Source organism: Dromiciops gliroides, chromosome 3, assembly GCF_019393635.1.
Source record: "Dromiciops gliroides isolate mDroGli1 chromosome 3, mDroGli1.pri, whole genome shotgun sequence".
NCBI lineage: Eukaryota > Metazoa > Chordata > Mammalia > Microbiotheria > Microbiotheriidae > Dromiciops > Dromiciops gliroides.
The window spans coordinates 334175746-334190391 of NC_057863.1; the positions used below are offsets into that span (position 1 = coordinate 334175746).

The following is a 14646-nucleotide window of genomic DNA, read 5'->3' on the forward strand; positions in this document are numbered from 1 at the left end:
TTCCATGTTACATGTAAATTGACTTCCTTCTGTTCAATGTTAGACACCTTGAACCACTAGAGCAGCCAGAGTCAGGACCTGGCTCAGAACAATCTCTTACTACTCCATGTCCCTAAGGGTTCCAGTCATATCTCCAATGGCCCCAATATCCCTATTTGACAGGAAGCAAGCTGAGGGAGAGACTGGAGGCATGATGATCATTAGAAAGTTATGAGGTGATAAAGTCTGGAACTAGTTCATCTGAAGTCCTGGTGGCACCTCAGATTTAACATCTAAAGCTGTACTTATCTTCTCCTTTGAAACCAGGCAGCTAGATGTCACAACGAATAGAGGGCTGGGCCTGAAGTCACAAAGACTTCAGTTCAAATCTGACCTCAGACACAATTGTATAACCTAGGCAAGTCACTTAACTTCTCTCTACCTGTTTCCTCAAATATAAAATGGGGATAATAATAGCATTGAGCTCCCTGAGTTGTTGTAAAAATCATAATAGATATTTATCAAGCATTTAGCACAGTGCCTGACACATGGTAGGTCCTGAATAAATGCACATTCTTTTCCTCTCCCTTAAAACTAGACCTCCCTAACTTCTCTATTTTTACTGATGTGCCACCATCATCCTAGTATCCCAGGCTCCCAGTCTAGGAGTCATCTTTGACTATTCCCTCTTCCTCACCCTATTCAATTACCAAATATTATCAATTCTATTTCTATTAAATCTCTCACATCTATCCCCTTCTCTGATGTCAACAACAACCACCCTAATTTAGAGCTATATTTCTCTTGTCTTGATTATCTTTGGTCTGCCACTATGTTACTAGAACTAGACAAGTTTTTAAATGTCCCCAAGCCTCATTTTTCTCATCTATAAAATGGAAATATTAATTGCACTCTCTGAGAAACATTAGAAATTTACTTTAAAAACACTATCTGGGGGGCAGCTAGGTGGCGCAGTGGATAGAGCACTGGCCCTGGATTCAGGAGTACCTGAGTTCAAATCCGTCCTCAAACACTTGACATTTACTAGTTATGTGACCCTGGGCAAGTCACTTAACCCCCATTGCCCCGCAAAAAAACCAAACCAAAACCAAACAAAAGACACTATCTGCATGTTATTATTGTTGTTTTTGTAACTTCCTAATTGGTCTTTCTGCCTCAAAACTATGTCTTCCCCAATCCATCTTCTACTCCCCTTCCCAAGTATTCTTCTTAATGTACTGCTGTGGTCTTGTCAGCCCTCTCCTCAAAAATCTTCAGTGAGACCTAAAAGCAAAATGGGTTCCTACCAACTAACTTGTGGTATGTGAAGGTAACAGAATGTAAGGAATGTAAGGAACAATGAATAGAAAAATTTGGAAAACTTGTATGAACAGTGAAGTAAGGAGAACCGGGAAAACAATAGTCTTAATAATTCCAATGAGATAAAGGAAAACAATTGTAAAATATTTCAGAACTCATACCGATGTAATGGCCAGTCCTACCTTGGGAAATCTGATGATGTAACAAACCTCTCTTTAGCCACCTAGAATAAGAAGCCTTAGAGCTCAGTGAGCAGGAATGACATTCAACAGTTTTCTGTTGCTTGCTAAATCAAGTCTAAGCTTCTCAACCTAGACTTCAGTAATCAAATCAACACTACCAGTGTTGATACATCAAAGATATATCAATCAATTGGCCTATGACTCCACTCACCATTCCTGTGATTTCCCAGACCAAAAAATCCCTCCCTGGCCACCACTTCTAGATATGAATTATCACATTTATGCATGTACGCATATGTATGATATATATATATATACACATATATGTGTCATATACGTAATGTGTATTAAACACATGTATAAAAGGCAGCTAGGTAGAATGGTGGATAGACTGCTGGGCTTGGTGTCAGAACGTTGTTCAGTTGTTTCGCTTATGTCTGACTCTTCATGATCCCATCTGGAGTTTTCTTGGCAAAGGTTCTGGAGTACTCTGCCATTTCTTTCTCTCTACAGAACTGAGGCAAAGAGGGTTAAGCAACTTACTCAGGGTCACACAGCTAGGAAGTGTCTAAGACTGGATTTGAACTCAGGAAAATGAGTCTTCTTGACTCTGGGCCCAGGACTCTATCCACTGTGCCATCTAGCTGCCCTGGAATCAGGAAGACCCATGTTCAAATCCAGTCTTAGACACCTATGAGCTGTGACACTGGACAAGTCACTTAATCTCTTCTCAGTTTCCTCAACTGTAAAATGGTAATAATAACAACACCTCCCTTAGAGATTTGTTGTGAGGATCAAATGAGATAGTATTTGTAAAACACTTAGCACAGTGCCTGGTACACAGCAGACAATATATAAATGCATGTCTCTTTTCACTTCCCCTCATCTTCTCCTATTAGAATGTAAACCACTTGAGGGCAAGACTATCTTGCATTCTCAGCATTTCACAGAGCTTGGCACATGGAAAGCATTTACCTAGATACTTAGTTCATTAATTCATCCAAGGCCTTCTGGTCTCTGGTATCATACCTACCTCGTACTATTCCCCTCTATATACTAGGCCCCAGCCATACTAGACTAGTACTCTAGATTCTCAGGATATGTTCCAGGCTTTTTTGACTCTCTGCTTTTGTTCATTCCCTTCTCTACACTTAGAATTATTATTTCCCCTTCCCCATCTCTGTCACTTGAAATCCTCCCAATAGTATTACCTTAATTGCTTGTACAGAAGCTAGAGAAACTCTCTAATTCGCACTTCTGGAAACCTTGACATAAACCATAAACTATATTTGTGGATTTCCCGGAATCAGTTGAGAACAAAACCCCAAGGAAGACAACAACCTTCTTGAGTTAACATCTAGTATTTCATATGGTCAGTATGAACCCAGAGCCTTGGGAACTCTGAGGCAAGAGTTAGAAACAAAGTAAAGAGCTCTGTTATTTAATAGGTAAATGTTTCTTTTAGTTTTGTCTTTGTCCTAGTTGATCATTCTTACTGATTCAAAGGGATTGGAAGTAGATCTGTCATTTTATTGGCTTCCTCATGAATGGGGAAACATTCTCTACCACTGTAAGGCAGTGTCTTCTCTGTAATTAACTGAACTCTGGTCTTCCTGATTTCTGATCAAAATAATCTCAAACAACTCTCTGAGACTAAAAGGTAGAGATAGGTTGTCATCTATAGTGAGTCCGTCAACAAGCATTTATAAAGCTCCTTCAATATGCTAGGGTTACCAAGAAAGTAAAAGACAAAAACAAAAAACCTAAAACACAGTTCCTGCCCTCAAATAGCTCACATTCTAATAGAGGAAACAACAAGCAAACATGTATTTACACACAAGATACAAAATGTATAAATGGAAGGTGTTAGGAGTTGCCACACTAAGTATCAAGAAATAAATAATTCAGCTTTGTTCATAAGTTATCAGAGTCCTGTTTTAGGGCATTTTAATATTGTTTATCCATGTCTGGATGTCATGAAATCATAAAGCAGAGAGAGAGAAAAACATCTCACACCTGTTAGAAAACCTATGGGGTAAAGGAAAATGCTTTCCTAGAACTTATAAGATTTCATTAGGGACCAGTTCAACTTCACAAAACTTCAGTGAGAAGGTCACAGATGTCCTTTTTTTTTTTATGTCACAGACTTCTAAACTCACCTCACCCTCAATAATTTGTATTCATTTTATCTGCCAGGTGTTTTTCACAATTGATATTGATGAATAAGCTCCAATAAGTTTGGTAATGCAATCAAAATAGAGTAATAATTAAAATTTACATAAACTTTAAAGTTTGGAAAATGCTTTACATATGTATCTCATTTCATCCTAAAAACAACCCCTTGGGGGAAGTGCTATTATTATCCTTATTTAACTGATGAGAAAACCGAGGCTGAGAGGTTAGGGGACTTGACCATGGTCACACAGTTTGTAAGTATCTGAGGTAGGATTCAAATTCAAATCTTCCTCATTCCAAGTCCAACCAACACGCTATCCATTCTGTCCAACTGATATTAAGGACAGAAAAGGCAGTGATTTACTTAGTAATGGTAGTTAAAGCCTTTTCTTAGAAAGAATTACAGTCTTCCCTTGATTATTTGTGAGTTGAACATCAGACACCTTCCTATATATTCAAGAACCCAGTGCCTCCCACCACCTCCATAACAGCCATTTGAGCTTATGTTTGTTGAACTGAATTAAATGGATGTAAGAACTGAGCTAAGTCTGGAAGGGTTCATGGCAGAATGGTTGGATACTTGAGTGGGATGATCAATGTCCTTCTCCATTAAATTTTCTTAGGAGATTGTTCCCTTAGTAACATTTTGTACTCATATTTTAAAAGATGTGGCCCAAATCAACCCTCTGCTGTTACCTTTGTACTTTTTACCACTTTCTTTATTCATTTTTTGTGTCATCTTTCCCATCTGGTTGGTCTTCATCTTGGCCAACTCACTTTTGAAAACCTATTAAGTAGCAATAAGTAAGAAAGATTGTCAATCAATGCAATGGCTATTGTTAAATGAACCTATAAGGTACTTACAAACATAAGATTGGATGCACCTTAGAGTCCATCCATTCATTTTATAAATGAGGAACTGGAGCCCAGATATGATTAAGTGATTTCTGGTAAAAAGCTTTAAAACACATAGCAATAAATGGACCTTTCCTTAGTATGATAATATCTATCTAAAACCAAGAGCTAGATCTACATATAATGGGGATAATAAGGTCTGAGATATCCATTCTCACCACTGCTATTTGATAACATGCTAGAAATTATAGCTATTATAATTATAATAAGATCAGAAATTGAAGGAATGAGCAAGGTCAAAAAGGGAACTACATTATCACTTTTTGGAGACTATATGATGATTTACTTGGAGAACCCTAAAGAGTCAGCTAAAATTAATTGAAACAATAACTCTGGCAAAGTTGCAGGATATAAGATCGATCCATATAAATTTTCTGTATATTAACAACAAAACAGCAGGTCTTCCCAGCAGGAAGACTTAAGAGAAATTCCATTTAAGAAGGGGTTTTAAATGTACAAAATACTTGGGAATACAAATAGCAACACACAAAAGAGCTATACAAATGCAAATACAAAACACTCTTTGTGGTAATGAAAATAGACCTAAATAATGGAGTAATGTTAATTGTTTGTAGGGTGGGCCAAACTAATAAAATAAAAAATGACAGAGGCCTTTGGAAATAACTAACATGAGATTCTGATTTGGAAAGGGACAAAATTTATTTTCATTATACTTTTAAAATTATTTATTGTATTTTTAATTTATGGAATAAAACAAGTATTTCTATAACATAAGATGATAAAAAAGATGATTGCACATGATGCTACAAATCTATTGTGTACAACTTGCTATTCCTTTTAAATATATAATAAAGTTATCATGTAAAAAATTGTCAGATCAGTAGGAATGAACAGGGCAATGATGGTATTATGCTAAATTTGTTTAAAAAACAAATTGTAATAAATGCATGGTTATATATATACATATCTATTCCCCATTTTCTAGCCTTTGTATATGGAAATGTTTAAGTTGGTAATGACCTTCAAGTTCATAATAAACATTTTTTAAACTAAAAAAAATGACAAAGTACCTAAATAAATTTACTCATTTAATGTCATGCCAATAAAGGTACCAAATGATAACTTTATAGAACTAGAAAAAAAGAACATATTTCCTCTAGATGAAGAAATTCTAAAATCTCCAGGGAAATCATGGCGGGGAAAGAGGGATACAGGGGACATATAATCAGAACATAAATGTATTAAAATAATTGTAGAAGTTCTTTTATAGTAGCAAAAAAGTGGAAATTACCAGAGTGTCCATAAATTGAGGAATGGCTAACTAAATTATTGTATATGAATGTAATGTAAAACTATTGTGCCATAAGAAATGATAAAAGTGATGGGTTCAGAGAGCCTTGGAAAACTTGATGCAGAAATGAGTGAGCAGAACCAGAAGAAATATTTATAAAATAAATACAATATTGTTTGGGGGTTTTTTGTGGGGTGATGAGGGTCAAGTGACTTGCCCAGGGTCACACAGCTAGTAAGTGTCAAGTGTCTGAGGCCAGATTTGAACTCAGGTCCTCCTGAATCCAGGGCCAGTGCTCTATCCACTGTGCCACCTAGCTGCCCCATAAACACAATATTGTAAAGACAAGCAAGTTTTGAAAATCCGAAAATCTTTGACCAATGCAATGACCATCATGATTCCTGATCTATGTATCTCCTGACAGAGAGGCAATGGATTCATGATGCAGAATGAGAGGTGTATTTTTGGATACAACAAATGTGTTTTGCTTGACTACACATATTTGTTGCAAGGCTTTTGTCTTTCTGTTTTTCCTTCAAATTGGGGAGTAAGGTATATATGAATGAAATATAAAATTAATGCATACAAAATGAAAAGTAAAATAGAATTTTTAGAAAGGAAATTGAAAAAATATAGGACTGGAGTTCAGTTCAGCAAGAAGGACAGGAGATACAAATTTAGTAATTATTGATACAAAAGCCAGGGTTGAAACCTGGAAAGTGGATGGGTTCTCTGATGGAATCAGTGTAGAGAGAGAAGAGCAAAAGGACAAAAAAAAAATCAACTTGAAAATATATACAGTTAAGGAGTGGGAAGGAGAGGAAGAGCTAGCAATGGAAACAAAGAGGAGCAGTTATGCTACCAAAGCCTACAGGAATTGTAACAGACGTTAAAGATTGTATTCTCCAATACCATCATTTTTCAGAGAAGAAAAGTTGAAGCTCAGAGAGGTGAACTTGGCCAAGATCTCATAGCTAGTTAGTAATCAACATGGGACTAGAATGAATTTCTTCTGATTCTAAATCTGGTGGGTTTTGCATTGAAGCATAATGCCTACCTGTGATACATACTAACCATGAGATCCTGGGCAAGTCACTTTACTTCACAGTGCTCTAAGCAATGCTCCAAGACAATAAATTGTAGAGAAGCAACCCACCTATATTAGTAGAGGGAATTTCTTAAACAAGAAGTTCTTTATAATCAAGAAAATTGATCCAGTTAGATCGACAGATCCTCCTAGAGGAGGGCAACACAAGTAAATGGCAAATTGTACAATATTGCCCAAGTGGAATCAATTACATATCTTGCCTCAGATAGTTTGCTGTCAGCTGGAAAGATCACAAAATTCACAAGGAGTTTTTTTCTTGGGTGGTCCTTGGAAAACTGTAAAACTTCCTCCAACATAATTCGAACTGCTTCTTCTTTTGCGATGCCAATGCTCCCAGTTCCAAGAACAGGGAAGGAAATTGATTTTATACTTTGCTGACAGGAGTTTTCCAAGCATTTCATCACTGCATCTTTCAATATCTGTAAGGAAGTAGAAATTTGTTTCTTTTTATTATAATCTTAATAACACTTCAAAAAAATTATTTTTCTTCTTATCAACTTGACAAATAAAAACATTTTCTTATACAAAGAAGAAGAGGAAAAGAAGATTGCGTATGTGACAGTGAATTGTTAATTCTTTACCTCTTGGATATATATTAAGTAAATATAAAGTATCTATTAGAAGTAACTTGGTAGTTCTAACACAGGCCTGCTCATTTGTATCCCCCTTTGAATTTCCTTTTGTTATTTTCAGTGAATTTTTAAAAAGTGTTTCATTGACATTTTCCTAATCATAAGTTCATTTACCTTTACAACATGTCATTAATATACCCCCTTCTCTTTTCTAACAATAGTCTGCTGGTGGGTCTGCCTTCCTCAAGTCTCTCCCCACTACAATCCATCCTCCATTCAGCCACAAAAATAATTTTCCTAAAGTGCAGGTCGGATCGTGTCATCCCCTACTCAATAAACTCCAATGGCTCCCAGTCACTTCCAGAATCAAAAACAAAATCCTCTGTTTGAATTCAAGATCCTTCATAACCTACCCCCCCCCCTGACATTTCCAGTCTTCTTACACCTTACTCCCCCCCCCCCCCATGTGCTCTTTGATCCTCTGACACTGGTTTCCTCACTGTTCCATGAACAAGATACTCCATCTCTCAACTCTGGGCATTTTCTCTGGCTGTCCCCCATGCCTACAATGCTCTCCCTCCACATTTCCACCTATTAGGTTCAAGTCCCACTGAAAATTCCACTTTATACTGGAAGCCTTCTCCAAACCCTCTTAATTCTAGAGCTGTCCCTCTCCTATTTATTTACTATTTATCCTGTTTATAGCTTGTTTGTACATATGTTGTCATCCCCATTATATTTTGAGCTCCATGAAAATAAGGATTGTCTTTTTTTTGTTTTGTTTTGGTTTTTGGGTTTTTTTGGTGAGGCAATTGGGGTTAAGTGACTTGCCCAGGGTCACACAGCTAGTAAGTGTCAAATGTCCGAGGCTGAATTTGAACTCAGGTCCTCCTGAATCCAGGGCCAGTGCATTATGCACTGCCCAATCTAGCTGCCCCCTAAGTATATTATTCTTGGTTGTAATCCTACCTCATATTCTAAACCCTTCATACTTAAAAAAAAATTGTTAAATTTTAAAGTATTGTATATTTTCCTAATTGCATGTAAAGACATATTTAACATTCATTTTCCCTCTACTCCTTTAACATGGTAGCTGCTAAATCTTGTATGATCTTGTTTTTTGGGTTTTTTTTTGGGGGGGGGGAGCAATGAGGGTTAAATGACTTGCCCAGGATCACACAGATAGTAAGTGTCAAGTGTCTGAGGCTGGATTTGAACTAAGGTCCTCCTGAATCCAGGGCCAGTGCATTATGCACTGCCCAACCTAGCTGCCCCCTAAGTATATTATTCTTGGTTGTAATCCTAGCTCATATTCTAAACCCTTCATACTTTTTTAAAAAAATTGTTAAATTTTAAAGTATTGTATATTTTCCTAATTGCATGTAAAGACATATTTAACATTCATTTTCCCTCCACTCCTTTAACATGGTAGCTGCTAAATCTTGTATGATCTTGTTTTTTGTTTTTGTTTTTTTGGGGGGGGAGCAATGAGGGTTAAGTGACCTGCCCAGGATCACACAGATAGTAAGTGTCAAGTGTCTGAGGCTGGATTTGAACTCAGGTCCTCCTGAATCCAGGGCCAGTGCTTTATGCACTGTGCCACCTAGCTGCCCCCAATCTTGTGTGATCTTACCCAATGGGGAAGAGGAAGAGAGAAGAATAGGGTCATAAAAGGGAAAGTAGATTAAGGGAGGCAGTGCTCAAAAATAAAACAAACATTTGAGTAGAAGCAGGGTAAAGAGTGATATCATAAGCAAATTCCAGGAGCATGGAAAATTTTACCTGTCAGACCTAAGGATAATGGAAGAGTTTATGACCAAACAAGAGATAGAAAGGGTTATGAGAAGTATAATGAATTATTTTAATCACATTAAATTAAAAAGGTTTTGCACAGACAAAACTAATGCAGCCAAGATTAGAAGGAAAGTAGGAAACATAGGAAAATGATTATATCAAGTTTCTCTGATAAAAGCCTAATTTCTCAAAATACATAAGGAGCTCAGTAAAATTTATAAAAATAAGAACCATTCCTCAATTAGTAAATGGTCAAAGTATATGAAGAGGCAGTTTTCAGAAGAAGAAATCAAAGTTTTTGATAGTCACATAAAAAAATGCTCTAGGGGAAGCTAGGTGGCACAGTGGATAAAGCACCGGCCCCGGATTCAGGAGGACCTGAGTTCAAATCCGGCCTCAGACACTTGACACTTACTAGCTGTGTGACCCTGGACAAGTCACTTAACCCCCATTGCCCGGCAAAAACCAAAAAAACAAAAAAAATGCTCTAAATCAATATTTCTTAGAGAAATGCAAATTAAAACAACACTGACATACTACCTCACACCTATTAGATTGGCTAACATTACAAAAAAGGAAAATGATAAATGCAGGAGGAATTATGGAAAAATTGAGACATTAATGCATTGTTGATGGAGTTATGTGATGATTAAAATATGAGAGACATAATTTCTGGATAATTCAATTGTTTTATTAATAAGGCCATCAGGTTATCAATAAAATGATAGAAATTGGCTGTCTCTAATTAAAAGACAAAAAATGGTGGTGGACTCACAGTTTATATACCCTTTTAACTATAGGTGGTCCATAAAATAACAATCAAATCTAATTAACAGCAATCAAATCTAATTTATTAACTTAATTTGGAGATAGGCTATATTAAAATGAAGGACTATACCAGACCACCCCTAGCCTTGGGCTATCAATTCAAAGAACATACATCCTTTTAAATGAGTATGCTGAGTGACCCCCTCCCTGGAGAGAGATGCCTTCCTAACTAGACAAAAAGATCTGTCTCCACCCAAGCCTGAGTAGAGCACAATGAGCTTCTCCACACTAGATTAAATTCCTTGCAAGGTTGGATGGGCTTGACCAAGTTTGAAGAGATTCAATGTAATCTTATTTTCAAGGAGAATTGGATCTTGGAGTTGGAGGTTGGGGATGAGTGTGGTGAAAGGACTTTGAAAGAAGCTGAGAGCACTGAATCCCCCCCCCCACCCATATCATTTATTTTTTCCTAATAATAAACCTTTTTACTTATACTTTTGAGTTCCAAATTTTGTCCCTCCTTCCCTCCCTAAGGTGGTGAGCAGTCAGATATGGGTCAAGATATCAGTCATTAATAATTATTTTTCACACTTATGAACTGGCCCAACCATTCTGGAGAACATTTTGGAACTATGCCCAAAGGGCTATAAAACTGTGACCAAGAACATATATGCATGTGTGTGTATACCCAACAATACCACTACTGTGAAGTCTGTATCCCAAAGAGACTTTTTTTAAAAAGTGAAAAGAGCCCTTATGAACAAAGATATTTATAGTAGCTAGCTCTTTCTGTGGTGGCAAAGAATTCAAAGTTGAGGGGATGCCTTAGCATTAGGGAATGGCTAAACAAGTTATAGTATGTGATTGTGATCTAATGCTATTGTGCAGATAGATGACAGAGATGGTTTCAGAAAGACCTGGGAACTAATGCAAAGTGAAGTGAACAGAACCAGGAGAACATCATACACTTAACAGCAACAGGGTAATGATGATCAACTGTAAAGGATTTGGATACTTGGTTCAAGACAATTCCAAAGGATCCATGATGAAAAATGCTATCCACATTCAGAGAAATCTGATAAACTCTCAGTGCAGATTGAAACATACCTTTTGTATGTTTGTTTCTTGCTTTTTATTATTTTATTTTTGCACCATGGATAATATGGAAATATGTTTGCCTGATTTCACATGTATAATTGATATCATATTATTTGTCTTCCCAATGGGTGGAGGAGGGAGTTGGAGGGCCAGAGAGAATTTTTGGAACTCAAAGCTTTTTTAAAAAAATTAATGTTATTGGGCAGTTAGGTGGCACAGTGGATAAAGCACTGGCTCTGGATTCGGGAAGACCTGAGCTCAAATTCGGCCTCACATACTTGACACTTACTAGCTGTATGACCCTGGGCAAGTCACTTAACCCTCATTGCCCTGACCCAAAAAATTGAATGTTATTGTTTACTGATTTTTAGAGGAAAGAGAGAGAAAATAGCATATATCACATCCACAGCAATGTAAATGGAAAAAATCACTAAAAGGAAGATGAATACTGAATAACAAAAAAACAGAACCTTCCCCTCCCTCACAGAAGATAAATGAGGACAACTAGGGTAATATATATTTATATATATTTTATATTTATATAAATATATATTTATAATACATCTTTCTGTGTGTATATATACATATATGTATATATATACATATACATATGTGTGTATATATATGTAATTATCTGATTACAATATAACAACATAACAGTAGCATCTACTACCTGGGGTTGCTGGGAGAATCAAGTGAGATTATATAGATATAGATATATACACACATATTTATATATGTGCATATATACATACATATATATATACATACACATATAAAGCATGCTGAAAACCTTAAAATGTTCATAATACCAGATGTTATTTGTCAAAATTGAATTTGGGAAAATTAGAATTGGAAATTACTGTAATGTAAAAGCAAAAATTATTAATAAATTGTATTTTATAAATATTGAAATCAACATTTAAATACAGGAAAAATTAATAAATAAATAAGCTTCTCTGGTTCCCCATTGCCTGTAAGACAAAATACATTCCTTTGGTGGGGGGGCATTTAAATAACCTCTATCAACAATCTCTCTTTAACCCGTATTTCTAAACTGACTTTATATGACTTCCCATGCATACACTCTCCATTCTAGTCCAAATAAGCCTCTCGGCTTTTGAACAGGCTGTTCCTCATGCCTGGAATAATGTCTCTCTTCATACCTGCCTGTTGGAATCCCTATTCCTATGTCTCAGCCCAGGTGACACCTTCTATACTAGGCCTTTTACGCTCCCTTCCAGTTGTTAGTGCTTGTACCCATGCCCCACAAATGACTTTGTTTATTTTCTTTGTACTTATTTACATATGTTGTACCCATTCCCTCCCACCTGATTCATCCCCACATGTAAGTTCCTTGAGAACAGGGACTGTTTGCATGTGTTTTCAAGACAAAACTCTTTGTATCCAAACTCCTAATAATAATAATAAGTACTTGATACATTTACCTTCTTTTTATTATCGTAGTCAGGCCACACTACATGGTACACATATTGACAGGATAACTTGAATCCTCTTGTGACTACTACCAACTCTTGACTTTTAGATGTTTTATACAATGCTTTTAAAAAGTCTTCCTCAAGTTCAGTGCCTGCTTGCTTAAGAATTGCATTTGATACATATCCATTTTCAAAAGAATTTTTAGCTGATACAGTATTCACAATTACATCCACCTGAAAAGGAAAAAAAAATAACCAGAGACCAGATTTGACATTATACCATAGAGACTCACATTACCACCCCCAAGGGTTACTGCCATTACCTCCTACACAGTCTCCCAGATTCCTGCCATTCCAACCCATATTCTATAGTTCTAAAATATTCATCTTCCTGACAGATCTGAGAATGTCATTTCTCTTCCCAAAACACTTATCCTACCTGATTCTATATCACAGTTTCTGATGTTTCACATCCCCCACAGATTCACAAGTTCTAATAGGGCAGTTCTCATATTCTGCACATGGCTGATACTTAAACTTTGATGAATTTAATTCCTTAAAAAAAATTGTTTTTTTGGTCTAGCCTAGGGAACTCCCAGTGTGAAAACTCTCTAAAAATGTAGATTAGCAGTTTCTTTGCAACGTATAATTGAGCTCTCTGGGATTTTGAGAAGCTAAATGGCCTGGCCAAGGGCACATGGTAAACAGATCTTCCCAACCTGGATCCCAGCTCTCTCCATTACACCACATTACCTATGGAATTGCACATGAAACATAATCATCTCTTTCACAAAAGAAAATAAGAACCTATATTTTATTGATGAGCTACCAAGAACACTATATATGTAGGAACCGCAGGATATTTGGACAGTCATTTCTCAACTCAACTTTCATAAAATGGCAATTAAATTCATTTGGTTTAGAAATTACCCAAATGCAAATATCTGGCCTAATAAGAAATGATGAAGAGAAATATCAGGATAACACTTGCTCTCAAATACATCTGCCAGATCCAGTTGTAATGGAAAATATACTAGTTCTGGAGTTAAAAACTCAAGGCTTGAGGGGGGGGTGGGTAGGTGGCACAGTGGATAAAGCACTGGCCCTGGATTCAGGAGTATCTGAGTTCAAATCCGGCCTCAGACACTTGACACTTACTAGCTGTGTGACCCTGGGCAAGTCACTTAACCCCCATTGCCCCTCAAAACAAAATGAAACAAAAAAAAAACTCAAGGCTTGCAACCCTGGGCTATCTGGGCTTTTTCTGGGTGGCCTTGGGCAAGGCAATTTCTTTATCTGTAAAATGAAAAGGTTGGATGCAGTGATCTCTAACATCTCATCCAGAATCATTATCCTTGGACTATATTTCCTTTGAGCATTTCAAAAGTCCTGGGATGCATGAGAAACATTTTGTCACTTCTTTCCCAGTGCCCACCTCTCCAAATGGTCCACCTTGATAGTCATACTGCAGTTACGCAGCAAGAGGAACCAGAAGGTCCCATACAAACATATTTTGTGTGCACAGGGAAATTTATCTTGTGCACATCTTAATTGTTCATAGCTATTTGCAGGTTGTCTCCCCCATTAGATAGCAAGGACTGTCTTTGATCTTTCTTTGTATTCCCCTGTACTTCACATGATGCCTGGTGCATAAGAGGAGCTTAATAAAATTTTAGTGACTATTAGCTGACTAGTGAATAAGGACATCAAATACAATGTCCAAGAGAATCAGCCTTCATTTGTCATAACAGTTACATTTAAGTCATCCCCTCTATTTTGTGCAGCACCTCGTTTAGGGTCATATGATGATCAGACTTTTTTTTGTTTGTTTGTTTTGTGGGGGGCAAAGAAAGTTAAGTGACTTGCCCAGGGTCACGCAGCTAGTTAAGTGTCAAGTGTGTGAGGTCAGATTTTAACTCAGGTCCTCCTGAATCCCAGGGCTGGTGCTTTATCCACTGTGCCACCCAGCTTTCCCCTGATCAGACATTTTTTGCATACATGAAATACTATTTGAAAGTGATAATCCCCAATTTGGCTCCTCCAC

At 36.8% G+C, this 14646-nt stretch overlaps 1 protein-coding gene across 1 annotated transcript in view; it reads right to left on the reverse strand.

Moving 5' to 3' along the window:
• The window catches only part of PARP9 (poly(ADP-ribose) polymerase family member 9), a 46072-nt gene that overhangs the window by 17876 nt on the left and 13550 nt on the right, over positions 1 to 14646 (reverse strand). Inside the window, exons 4-6 of the mRNA XM_043990956.1 lie at positions 12612 to 12836; positions 7132 to 7350; positions 4353 to 4443 (exon numbers count right to left, since the gene is read on the reverse strand). Of these exons, the coding sequence (XP_043846891.1) occupies positions 4353 to 4443; positions 7132 to 7350; positions 12612 to 12836 (535 nt within the window). The remainder of the gene's footprint in view (positions 1 to 4352; positions 4444 to 7131; positions 7351 to 12611; positions 12837 to 14646) is intronic.